The sequence below is a fragment of the Pseudonaja textilis genome, chromosome 3 (assembly GCF_049901715.1).
Source record: "Pseudonaja textilis isolate UNSWEBS1 chromosome 3, rPseTex1.2, whole genome shotgun sequence".
In the NCBI taxonomy this organism is placed as follows: domain Eukaryota; kingdom Metazoa; phylum Chordata; class Lepidosauria; order Squamata; family Elapidae; genus Pseudonaja; species Pseudonaja textilis.
In genome coordinates this window covers 146,156,344-146,170,235 of record NC_141992.1, presented here as the reverse complement: position 1 = coordinate 146,170,235, position 13,892 = coordinate 146,156,344, and the positions used below count along the sequence as shown (strand labels likewise).

Here is a 13,892-nt window from a genome sequence, read left to right as displayed (position 1 = left end):
GTTGTTTTTTTAAGTCTTAAATTCTCCATTCTCTTTCCCCCCTTTCCTTTTTCTTCTCCACATAGAATTACTTGTTCATTAAAGATGGCTTCTTCTTTGTCCCAGTTTTCTTGTTTTGCAGTCTTTTCTTGTTGTTTCTCATGGTTCCAAATCTCCATTTCTAAGAATTGAAAAACGAAGCCAAAAGAACCCTTCCCTTCTTGTGCATCTTCTTTGTACTTTTTAAGTTCCATTTTCAATTCATCCAGAAGTGGTGCCATTGTATAAATTTTTAAACAACCACCCGATTGATTTTAGTCATTCAAATAGAATAACCAATAATCCAAAGATCACCAAATAATCCAAACACACGCAAGGTGTTTCTTTTTTGCTCTTTTTTTTCACTTTCTCTTCCTGGGGTTACTTTTTAGTTGCAAAGTTTCAGTTAAAATGTATCTTTTAGAAGTCTTGTTGAAGTTTTACTTTAGATTCTTTTTAATTCCAGGCAGTCTCCTCCCTCTTCCAGATCCTGCCCTTATTCTTTTTCTCTCCCTTCCTGCTTATGAAAAAAGAAGTTTTTAACATCCAGAAATCTTTATTATCTGTTTGGCATTTTGTTTTATTTTCAGCTTAATTGCCTATTGATATCAAAGTGGATTTTTCCGATTTTTTATTTAAGTCTCTTAGTTGTCAGTATAGGGAAGGAGACAGAAGAGAAAAAAAAGCCAAACCTTTCCCTTTTCACTTTCCTTTGCTGCTTCCGACTCTTCTTTGGGAGCGATGTTATTTTTTGTAAGTTTAAATTCCAGGGTACCTTGGTTGTTGCTTTTACAATTTAACCCAGTCAGCCAAAACTTTCACTTCTTATCTTCCTTCTGCACATTCTTTTCCGGTCCAGTTCTTCTTTGTGGTGGCCATTTCTGACCACCACTGCAACTGCCTTCGGGAAAGAGAGTAATGGCCAGCTGAGGAGGAGAGATGCGGCTCTCCTCGACCCTGCTGGCAGTCTCCCCCCTCTTCACCACCTCTACGGAGTGGCTTAGCCCCGAAGCCAGCCAGCTCAGGGCACTCCAGCGGCGAGCCCAGACAGAAACCGCGCACGATAACGGATTTCTGTCTGTCTCCGAAGCCCTTCAAACTGGAAGCTCCTCAGTGAGATTTATTATGGAGGTTTGACTTCCTTCAAAACTATGTACTAAAGTAAGTTGTGATTAATGAGTAATTTACAAGGCAAGGATGGTGCCAAATGTTTTTATCTTATTCTGATAATGCAGACATTACTACATAAAGAATAATCATCACTATGAAATATTTTCTGGATAAATTTGCAGTGAAAAGGAAGCAATATCAATGGGTTTCACTAAGACTAGAGATGGAACTCTCTAGTTTCTGAAATTCCAGTATGGAACTTTTGAAAATTTGGTGTAGGACTTCCCAGAATGGTCCTAAGCCAGTTTTATTAATACTCTAAGTAAAATCATAATTTGATGAAGATCAGGCTGAAATGTCTATGGAGATTCTCAGTCATCCAGGTCATGGTTATCCCAAAGGTGCTTTTCTAAGAGGCAACTGAACTTTCTGCTTTTTCTTTGAAGATGTTTCACTTCTCATCGAAGCTTCATGGATGAGAAGTGAAATGTTTTCAAGTAAAAACCACAAAGTCCATTTGCCTCTTGGAAAAGCAACTTTGGGACAGCAGGCTGAAATGTTTCTGATTTTTTTGTAGGACTCTCTTGAGCCAAGTCAGGTCCAAGAATATATCAGCACAAATGTCAATTGATGCATCAGGTTAGAATTGGCAATTTTAAATTGCCAATAGACTACTTTCAAAATAAAGAAGCTAACATTTATTTATCTTATTTATTTATTCAGTGTACATAACTGAAACATATTTATTGTTTTGGATTAAACTGTTTTGAAACAAATCTATTTAGGACCCTATCCCCAGGATCTCCATTCATAATGCACCTGTGAGACTCCAAGTAGCCATAATTAATAGCAGCATTTAAATTCAAGACCAGAACAAAATGGATGTTCTAGTAATATGCAGAATTGAATCATTAGTTTCACTACCCCAGACATTGCAATTTTGATAAATATCCCCCAGTGCCGAAATTTGCATTTAAATTAGCACAGCTAAAGCTAGCTGTCACCTTAACTCTAGAAAGAAAAGCAGGCATTACCTTTGCTACACACAGCAAGACATGATGCAAAATGTTTATTAATAAATTTAAATCGGGAGTAGATAAACCATCTATAACAGGAGTATTAGCAAATGCATTGAAATGTCTCCTTTTTTTGCAAACACATGTTTTTAAAAATTGTTCCAACTTATTTCTTACTTGCACATGAAAACAAAAGTTGTAATGCAACATTCATGGAAACCTAGCTGTGCTTTGCTACTTTTATCAAGAAAAAACAAAATATAAATGCACATTCAGATGATTGGGTAAAATATTAATGAGTTTTGCAAGGTTTTATTTAATGAAATAATTTAATTTAGAAAAACTTTCCCTTTTATTCAACAGGATAGGATGCATTTGACTGAATTTTTCATTACAAAAAGGGTTTCTGACATATAAATGGTGTCCTTGCCTGAAGTGAGATTTGTATTTAAAAAGCTCACAATCACAGATAATTTACTTTAAAAAAAATCATGGTTTAAATTATATTTCAGATTTATATATATTTTATTTTACCTTTATTTTTATAAGTTATTCAAGGCAATAGACATATCTACTACTTCTTATTCTTCCTATTTTTTTCACAATCACAAACCTGTGAAATGAGTTGGGTTGAGAGAGAATGATTGTTCCAACTCATCCATCCAGTTTCCCCGCCTAAGGCAGGACTAGAACTCACATTCTCTTAGTTTCTAATTTGGTGCTTAATCACTAGAGCAAACCACTAGATTAGATTTTAATACACTTCATCAGTTTCGTGTGCAAAATAATTCAAAGAGGCAGACAAAAGTTAGTCTGCCTTTTAACTACTATTTTAATTATTAGCTTGAATGTTATTATTTACTTGGCAGAGGATCAAAGGATCACAGATGACAATGTTGCAGAGATAAAATTTACTATGATTATCTTCCACATTACTGTACAGGAAGCATAGTTCACTTTCCTAACCCAAAGGTCTGCTGAGGAACCTAAATTTTGATGGCCATTCTGAAATCCAGCACAGGAGGAGCCATCCACATCACAATTTAAACTAAATTATCAGTGGCTACCTTTACATACCAGTCAAATTAGAGCAAAACTAGTCTGATCATTAATGGAGTACACCCTTTTGCAAATTTATGTTATTCACCTATATTTAAAGGGAAAAGGAAATCTCTTCAGTTTATTTTTAATGTACATAGGAATCAGGAAATGGAAAATAATCGTATGCTAATATCCATATTTTAAAAAAAGTTCTGTGCAATAAAGCTCTTAAACAGAACAAATTAAGGTTTGCAAAAAATGATAAAATTGTTCATAACATAATGTACTGACAGAAAAGACATACTTTTCCTTCATCCTCTGATTTATAGCAAATTCAATTTTGTGTAATTATAAATTCAGAGAATGCTTTATTCTAACCAAGGTTAGTTAACATAACTATGTTTATATTCATATTCATATTTCTAGTTTAGTTACTCTTCAAATTCATCCGTATTGCAGAATAGTCACAGATTAGGTAGGTCATCTAAATAAGAGTATTGTTCTTACAGAACCAGATTGTACAACCAGGTATATTTCTCATGTTTGGAATTACAATTTCCATCAGCCCTGGGCAGCAAGAGAGGGAATTATAGCCCAAACCATCTGGAGAACAGATGATGCCTGTTCTTTTATAGTTTATTTCTTGGATTATTCCTAAAATCTCATTTGCAAGTATGTATGACTAGGTTGCCAACTAACCCATTAAATTACTCATTTATTATGAATGAGCTCATATTATGGAATCAGAATCTTAAACCTAGCGGAGATTTGTCAAGAATATTTTGTTTTTTATGCTTATATCCTCTTTTATTAATTGTATTTATTTATGAATGTCATTTGCTATCACGGACTATCAAATTATGGCTTGCCTGTCATTTGAATTTTATCTGCATTTTTCTTTAAGATATAATTAAATTTCTGAGCTGACTCAAAGCAACCATTGTGCTAAAAAAAAAAATAGCAAGATGACCGGTTCCGTACATTCAGTACTGAAAATGAATGGAGTCAAACCTCAGAGATTCATCCAGCCTTCAGGAATTCCTAAAGATCTAGTCTGGCAATTTATATGTATTTGTATAAATCTCCCAAACATTAGGAGCATACTTGAAAGTCTGGTTTGATAGTTTACATCGGCTCTTTTACAATGCCAGTTTTGTAAAACCTCTCAGGAATTCTGCCTTTGTGAACTGGATGAGATCGAATAAATTCTTCTACGCTGTCATATTTATTCCCATTTATTTCAGCTTCTATTAATTCACATTAGTTTTACATTTTAATTCCTTTTAGCTGATTCTTATATTCACGTTTTTGCTTCATAGCATAAAGGATTCCCCTTATGACTGCATCCTCAGCTTGATCAAGCTTTCTGAGCAAGTCAGGATATGTACATCTGTATTTATTTTATTTCCACTCTTGTATATTTTAATCTATTCTGGATTACAATGGATAAAATTAGAATTGATCTGGAATAGGATTATTGTTTCTCTGTATGTTTAATGCCATTAGTGTTACAAAAGAGGAATATAATAAAATGATTTACTGCAGGATCTTTTTGTGATAGTCATGTTTACCCAGTAGCTTGGTATATGAAATTTTGAATGTTTTTTTTTTAATCAGGAGTTCTAATTCTTCTAAATTTCACTGCTTGCTTTTTATTTGTCTTCCATTTTTGGATAATTACTATTGATTCTATTTCTTTGTTTTGCAGCTGATGTTCAGTCTAATCAGGAATTTTTCTTTTTAGGGACAACTCACCTTAAGACGCTGATGTTCAATGTAAAAGAAACAAACGTATCTTGACATTTTGAACAAACTGTGTTTCCCAAATGATCTTTTCTAATAATAATCTTAAATATTTTAATGTGGCAAGAAGTATTTTCCCCTGATTTACTGAATCAGATCCTAAGAAAAAAGATATCAAAAGCACTCCCAGTTATAATAATAATTGATATCTTTAGAAGATCTTTAGAAATAAAAGAGTAGGAAGGTGTTGTGGTTAGCTGGCAGCAGGTGCGGATAGCTGTGGAGAGCGAGGACTCAGATGTGGGGCCTGGACCATTAGGGAGTGGACTGGTGCCTTCAGAGATTGTGGGGGCTGGCAGGACCAATGATTGGGGAGGCTGGCAGCACCAGGTTCCCGAAGAGCCTGTGCCAAGTGTGCGTGCACACAGAGCTGCTCACAGGAAACAGCAGCTGCAGCACTACGGGTGACTGCAAGGTAATAGCCCCTCCTTCAACAAGCTGTGCCAGCTGTGAATTGGACGTTCTTTGCAGGAAGCAAAGACATTTTGAAACTCGAGCCTCGTGGACATTGCAGTATCCTAGTTGGTATTTGAAGACTCTTGTGTTGTAAAATATTTCTAGGTAACCTTATCTGTTATTTTTGGCAGGCTCACACAGTTTTGGCGAGGCTCATGCTTATCAAAGTTAATTAGTTTGCAGCAGGGGATTAATTTTAACTGGGGATTCGTAAGAATCAATAAAAGGTTTCTCTTCCCTTTGGTTCATGTTTGTTTTATTGGACAAGGGTTTGGGTCAGAACAGAAGGGACCTTGGAAGTCTTCTAGTCCAACTCCTGCTTAGGCAGGAAACCCTATATATCTTGGATTCAAACTGTAATAAAGATTGAGTTAATTTGATGCAAGACTGTTCATGAAATATTTCATTCTGAATTAAACTATTCACAAAAAACAAGATGCCAGCTGGGAATTAATTGCAGTCACAACTGTGAAATAAAAGATACAGAACATTGACAGAGTATTCTCCATTCAGACGACTGCTTTATAATTTTGAATTCAACGAAAAGTTTATCTAGTTTGTTAATATACATTTTGCAAATTTTTAAAGGGGTTTTAGTGTTCTCAAAGAACACTTGCCATATCTCAAAATAAACATTCCTTAAAAATGTATTTTCCTGAAACAATCCATTGATTTTCCAAAATTTACTATTCTAGCTCTTACTTCAACAGCTTAGATAAATAATTGATTCTACCTTTCATTTGAATTTTTAATGATTTTTAAAATGTTGGTGAGTTTCTGTTAAAGTGCAGCATCTCTGAAAGTAACTAACGCTGCAAATGGCCCACAGCATGTTAAAGCACCTAGCCCGTGCAGTTTAGTTAATACCTGTTTCAGTTGCATACATTGTCAAGTGTATATTGAAAGCAAATTAGATTTGAAAACTTTAAACCAATTATTAAGAATCAACCAGTGGTGGGATTCAAAAAGTTTTTTAATATCGGTTCTGTGGGTGTGGCTTGGTAGGTGTGGCAGGGGAAGGATACTGCAAAATCTCCAGTCAGAGGTGGTATTTGCTGGGTCTCCGAACTACTCAAAATTTCCACTACTGGTTCTCCAGAACTAGTCAGAACCTGCTGAATATCACCTCTGGAATCAACTGATTTAAAATATTAATCCCTTGTTAGCCCAAACATTCCAACTGAAAATCTGTTCCATTATTTTTAAAATTCAGTTATTCTGCATTGCCCTCTTCATATGTGATTTGGGATCAAAGCTTGCCACTTACCTATTAATAACCACAGAGGCCTAGCATTTTTCAAAATATAATAAGATCCTAGTTTAGAATACACGGTCCTTGAGATTTGCAAAGATTCAAAGACTTTACATATTTCCTTTAAAATGGACCCAAAGGGGAAAACAATTGTAATGTGTCATTCTAATAAATTAAAATAAAAGTCCAATTATATAATTGAAAATCCTTACAAAGTGACTTTTTTTTTGAAAAAAAAAAAAAACCTCCAGAGGCTTTAACTGCTGTAAAAAAGAGAGATCTAATTAAGTTAATCTGTATGTGAAATATCTAATTTTTTAGATCTCTAAAATGTATATTAAATTGATGCAAAACACATTTTATCAACATTAATCTTATCCCAACATTAATCTTATTCAAATACTCAGTAGTATTTTAACTGTCAAGTTATGTTTTTTGAAGCTCTATCCAAGCATTTGAAATTATTTAATTCAACATATTGTGATTAACTTTGAGAAAGATACAGAACTCAAGTATTTTATAAAATTATACAAATTGTTAATTCCTAATCTCTTACAATAGTCTACAGATATAGTAAAATAAATAGAATAGTGGATTATGTTAATTCCAATTAATATTTTAATCAAAATATACTTCAACCAGCTTTCCATAATTAACAAGAACAGCTTTAATATCATCTATATACATGGTAGGACCACATAGCTTTAGTAATATAATCCACAGGTTATGTTATGAAAAGCTTGGTAGGAATTTTGAAAGTACTCACATCAATTTATATTTTTTTTAAAAGTAGTGTTTGCATTAGTCTTTTTTTAAAAAAACCCTCACAAAAACTGGAGTGGTTTCACAGTATACTTAAGTAATGGAAGAAGCCTTACTTGGTAGCAATATATTAATATTTTGAAAACTATAAAAAACCAAAATACATTCTCATAATCATAGCTGGCCTTTTTTATTTATGGGCCCTGTAGACTACATCATTAATGTGATTAGTGAGAAATATATCTATACGGACATCAGTATGGAAAGTGTAACTCTGAGTGAATTAACATCAGAACTTATCAATAAAGCAAAATTAAATAGGCTGAGGGACAAAAATATATATTAAGGCTGAGGGACAAATACATTTATATATTGTATTAATATATGCAACTTTATTCATAGCTTGAAATCTTTAATATTATTGTACATGAAATTGTTCATTAACTACCTTTTTTCAAATTTTCATTCTTGTTCAGTGTCTAATATTTCACATTAATTCTGATGCATATTTCCAGCTTAGTGTTCAAAGCAAATAAGTCCAGTTGTCTCTTGAAAAAGCACTTTGGATCTAGAACTTTAGTATTATATAATTTGAAATTATAAGTTCATATAGTGGCACACATCCAGTCAATAAGAATAAATTAAGGGACTAAATAAATGGCTTTGGACAGAGCACTTTGTTTATCTACAAAAAGTTGCTTACCTTTCACTTTTTGGATAGATAAATTAGGAGGTGATGTAATAAATTGTTTTTGAGAAATCTGTTTTAACTTTTTCTCTTCATCTATACAAAGAAAACACGGAAACTGAATGCTTGACAAAATGAGAGTTTAATTCAAATGTTTTAATTTATTTAATTGTAGTTTTCAAAGCTTAAAGTCTGTATTATAAGTCTGTTACTACAATATGCCAAGTTCTTTAAAACTTTAAAACCTATGTAAAGGAATAAATTGAAATTATAATGCTAAAAAAGGAAAGTGATTATATCATTTTATGAAGGTCATAAAAAACAACCAAGGTTTATTTCATCAACAGGGTCTCAACTCGTCTTTCAAAAGTGGTAGGAATAAAATACAACCCTGTCCTCTAAATCCATTATGCCCTCCTATCTTTAAATAAGTTTTATTTTAATAAATGCTTCAGTCAATAGGCAAACTTGAAATTGTGGTCATAATTCAAGCCAGTTCACACTTTTTACTATGATTGTATTGTTTCTGTTTCTGTTTTCTAGAACGATTCAATGTATATCTTATGCCTACACCAAATTTAGATATCTATGGTGAATGTACGATGCAGATCACACATGAAAACATTTATCTCTGGGATATCCATAATGCTAAGGTTAAACTGGTCATGTGGCCTCTCAGTTCTTTGAGAAGATATGGGCGTGATTCAACATGGTTCACTTTTGAATCTGGAAGGTAAGATTCAGTTCATACTTTCAAATAATTGTGTGTTATTGCTAAGATCGGCCTTGTCATGGTACAGTGTAAAAGAGGCACATTTAAGAGTAGTTGCTTTACTATTGTCAGCAAAGTTGTTTTTCTGTAGGTTTAGGTTTTTGTTGTTGTTGTTTTAATGAATTTGCATTTCCAATCCACAAAGTATAGTTAGGCAACATTATATTCTGGCTTTAAGCATTTGGGTTTGTCTGGTGATGTTGTATGATGACCCGGAGTGTAACACAAATGTAACAAAATCCAAAACATAAATAAATGTCCTTTAATGCCTCCAACTTAACTCCACTGTTCAATAATTCTCAGTTGGAGATAAACATACTCAAAAATAGTCTTCAAAAGAAAGCAATACAGTCCGAACTTAATGAGCAGATAGTGGTGAAATAAAAAAATCAAACAAACTACAATGACGAAATTTCCACAACGGACCAGGATAATTACCAAATTCAAGGCGATAACAAGGCACAGTCTGTTGGAAGGAGGCCAACCAAGATAACTTTGGCCCAAAATAACACACACTTTGCTTCTGGCAATGTTCTGTTGTAATCGTTTCTCTTATATACTAGTCTCCCCAGCTGCAACCAATGAGGAGGATCATGGCCGTTTCCTCTCTCGTAAGCCAAGCCTTCTCCATTTCTCCCTGCATGTCCTAGGATGCAGAGGGGATGGGCCTGGTTCTTCCTCTGACTGCCCAGCCAGCCTCTACCCTTCCCCAGCCTCCTCCACAACCTCCAGAGCCACATTTCCATTCCCTGTCGGCTGTTCCTCCTCTCCCTCCAACTCTACCAAGGGCATGACATGTATCTCTGACACATTAGCAGAATATCAGTTTTTAATAAAATGGTGAATCTATTTTTTTATATCCTAAACTCAGAAATGTGTTATTAGACACATTGTAATTCTTAAGAATATTGTTTTATTGATTTGTGATTGACAAACCTATCAAATAAATTAATTCATGATGGACAGAGGGAAAAAATAAGACAAGGAAAAAATAGACAAAGTGCATAATAGGTATAGCTTGGGGAGAGTGCTTGTGAATTATGGCAGTATACAAATTTGATAGATAAATAGTCTTCTAGGTTGAAATAATACAAAATGATGTTCCTGCAATAAATGATTTTGCAGGATAAAAGCAATAAAAAACTAGCAGATGCTTTATATTTTTATAGTCAACTGTATAATACAGATTCAAGCATCTTCATGGAATAAACTAAAGATTTTTTTATTAGATAAATCATCCAAAGATTACTCTGACTGAGATGTCTCTTTAACAGCATGGTATTCTCTTCAGTAATTAATTCTATTAAATCAATGAAAAGTGACAGAGTTCTTCTCCAGATCCTAAATTTAGCTTTAAATATTTGTGCAAAAATGTTGACAGCAGCCTTGGCATAAAATTTTCAAAATGCATTACCTCAATAATCTATCCTACACAATCTGGTTTCATGAAAGGATGTCAGGCATCTGATAATATCAGATGATTAATTGACATATTAGATATTCAATCAAGTCATCATACATTGTTTATATCAGCTGTGTCATTTAAGACAAATGACAATTATTCTGGCTGCTTTGGAAAGTGTGGACTTTTCTCCAATCCAATTAAATCTACCACATAAAGGTCTGGAGAATCAAGGTTTTACTGTACTTCTCATCAAAAATGGATCAGCTTAAATTGTCAACCATACTTCTGTTGATCACAGAAGCTGGTGTTTAAATTGCTGTGCCTTATTTCTTTTGGCTGTTCCTAATCTGGAACACTACTTGGGGTGTTATTCCTCCAATTATTCAGATGGGAACTGATAAATAAAAAAAGGAATGTTCCTGTTCAGTAGCCAAATATACAAAGCAGCTGATCAATCAGCAGCATTTTGTGCTTAATCCAAGCCAATTAAGTTGTGAGTTGCCTTAGTTTTCTGTCCATATTGAGTTTCAGTCTCCTAGGAATGTAACAGATGTGCAGACAGAATTACTCCAAAGGAAAGTAGTGCACTGAACCATTTATATGTGGCAAACAAAGTCTCAAAGTAATCAATTAAAGCAGGAAGGAATAACAAAAATGAACAATTCATAGAGAACTGGTCCATATCCAAGATTATCATTTTTTTCCAACTTTCAAATATGAATCATGTTCACAGAGCATAGTCATAAGGTGATAATACTTTTATTTTTGTAGACAATTTACCTTGATTTGAATAAAAGAAACAGGCAACTGATAAAGAGTTGAATAAAATCTTCACAAGTTGAGCTGCAGTTTATCTGCTTTCTTGGGAGTTTTTTGTTCACTGTTAAATAGATTAATCTTCATTTTGATCTGCAGGCTTCTTTACTTCTGTGTCCTTTTTTTACCCCTTAGGGCTCGTTAGCTGTCAATATACACTGATTAATAGCTCAGTCTTTCTGGGCTTCAGTTTCATTTTTATTTATTAACCTTTGCTAACTTTAACTATGATCTTTCATGGCTTTAACCTTTAGTTTATTGAGTGTTCCATGCTAAGAGTAGAACCATAGGATTATGTACTGCATCTTTATTTTTCTCAAAGATTTCTGGTGACCCACTTAATCACAATGACTTACGTCTTATGACCATAATTTTGGGCTCACGAACATGTCATTCAGTAGGGTCTCTGAGATTCACAAATTAAATATAGATGTGACTCAGAGGAGGTATTCAGCAGGTTCTGACCAGTTCTGGAGAACCACTAGTGGAAATTTTGAGTAGTTCAGAGAACTGGTAGCAGAAATTTTGAGTAGTTCAGAATACCACCTCTGACTGGCCACACCCCCACCTATTCTGTACTTCCTGAGTCCCAGCTGATTGGCTGGGTCTTCTTTTGTTGCCCTGCACAGGAGAACAGAGCTGGAAATCAGGTTAGTGGGGTGAGGAAGGAATGGGGATTTTACAGTATATGTATATCCTTCCCCCCTAGAATGGGGTAGAAATGGGGATTTTACAGTATTCTTCCCCTGACACACCCACTAAGCCACGCCCACAGAACCTGTAGTAAAAAAATTTGAATCCCACCACTGATGTGACTATTAGGAACTAAAGGGATGTGATGGGTTCCACAGGGATGGGTACCTGTTATATATTAGAAACAGAACCGCTGCTTTCCAATTGAAAGAAAAGCTGTTGTTGAGAATACAGTGTGTGTTTGCAACCCTATATCTCTATATTGTATTATAAATTATACAGGCTTAAATTTGTTACCTGAATCTTCTATCATAATTTCATGCAGTGTCAGGTGTGGAGAATCAGGATCAGTGTTAAGTTCCAATTAAGCTGATTTATTGTTCATGACTATATGCAAGAATCTAATCAACTAATGATCAGCACTAAATTTGTGCTAGATAAGAGTTAATAGAATTCAAAAGGAGCAGGACCTGCACCACTTGTGGGAATGTAACAATTCCAGGCTGATTCCTCTCTTGACTCCACCTCCATGTTCTGCATTTCCACCTACAGGCGGTGAATCTAAATCTCATTGACATGGTAATCCATGATTTTCCTAATCATGGATTGGTCAGTATGTCCCAGTTAGCACTAAATCAGGGTTTAATGGCATGTCTGCAAAATATGCTGATGCAAAACTCTTTACAGGATGTTGTCATATTGGATGTTATAGCTCAGTAATGGTGAACCTTTTTGCTGTGGTGTGCTGAAAGTGCGATAGCGTGTGCACCTGTGTGCCAGCACCCACAATGCAATGCTCCCCTGCGCATGTGTACACAACACTCCCCACACCCCCTTACATGCACGTGCCTCCCAGCTGATTTTTGGCCCGTTTGAAGCCTTTTTCTGCCTCCCAGAAGTCTCTGCAGCTTCGGGAGGCTGAAAAATGAGCCTTCCCAAAATACCAGAAGTGCCTATTTTCAGCCTTTGGAGGGCCTCTGTAGCCCGGGGGAGGTCATTTTGGCCCTCCCAGGGGCTCGAGGGAAGCCTCTGCAGCCTTTGGGGGCTGAGAAATGGGCCCATTTTGTCACTTCCTGAAGTGATGAAACAGGCCTGGTTTTCGGCCTCCAAAGGCAGCAGAGGCTTCCCTTGAGCCCCTAGGAGGATGAGAATGGCCTCTCCCAGGTTCCAGAATCCCTCTGGAGGCTGAAAATGCGCACTTCTGGCATTTCCGGAAGGCCCATTTTTCAGCCTCCTGAGGCTGCAGAGGTTTCCCTCAAGACTCTGGGAGGCCTCAAATGGACCAAAAATCAACTGGGAGGTGAGCGCATGTGCAGTGCAGGTAAGTTTGGCTGGTGCTCACATGCCCACACAAATGGCTGTAGGTTCGCCGTCACGGACATAGCTAATGTCCTCAACTCATTCTGTGAGGTTGCCAAGCTGCAAAACTAATGTTTCCAAATTCAGGATCTAACATTGAAACATGAGGCATGGTTATTGAGGTATTAGAAAAAAATCACAAATAAGGTGATGGCTTGGACATTTCTTTCAATATTTTAATATGTGCATCCCTAAGGAAGATTCTTGATTATTCACATAATCATGTTTATATATGTAAATAAACCCCTACAAAATTAAACATACAATTTTTTTGAGATATTACTTGAAAGTATTTCAATTATTTCTTTCTAAAACAGAAATTCATTCTTAATATAAAAATTTATGTATATACATTTTTCAGGATGTGTGACACAGGAGAAGGGCTATTTACCTTTCAGACAAGAGAAGGTGAGATGATCTATCAGAAAGTCCACTCTGCAACACTTGCAATAGCTGAGCAACATGAAAGATTGATGATGGAGATGGAACAGAAAGCACGGGTAAGACCCTTGCTATTATTAAATGGTCATTTCTTGGAAGGAAATTGTTTTTGAAATAAAATCAGATTTATATAAGAAACCTTATATTTATCTTGACAATTATTAAACAAATGATATTACTCATATCAGATTACTCTTTGTTAAAATTATGGTTTTATTTATTAATCACATAATCATGTAACAATTATGGAAGTGAGAAAT

The 13,892-nt window shown here is 35.0% G+C and overlaps 1 protein-coding gene across 3 annotated transcripts in view; it reads left to right on the top strand.

Annotated features, from left to right (window-relative positions):
- DOK6 (docking protein 6) overlaps window positions 1-13,892 on the top strand; it is a 229,426-nt gene that overhangs the window by 167,057 nt on the left and 48,477 nt on the right. For all 3 annotated transcript variants that reach the window (XM_087931024.1, XM_087931022.1, XM_026699162.2), the window contains exons 5-6: window positions 8,690-8,879; window positions 13,553-13,691. In XM_087931024.1, coding sequence (XP_087787150.1) covers window positions 8,690-8,879; window positions 13,553-13,691 — 329 coding nt within the window. The remainder of the gene's footprint in view (window positions 1-8,689; window positions 8,880-13,552; window positions 13,692-13,892) is intronic.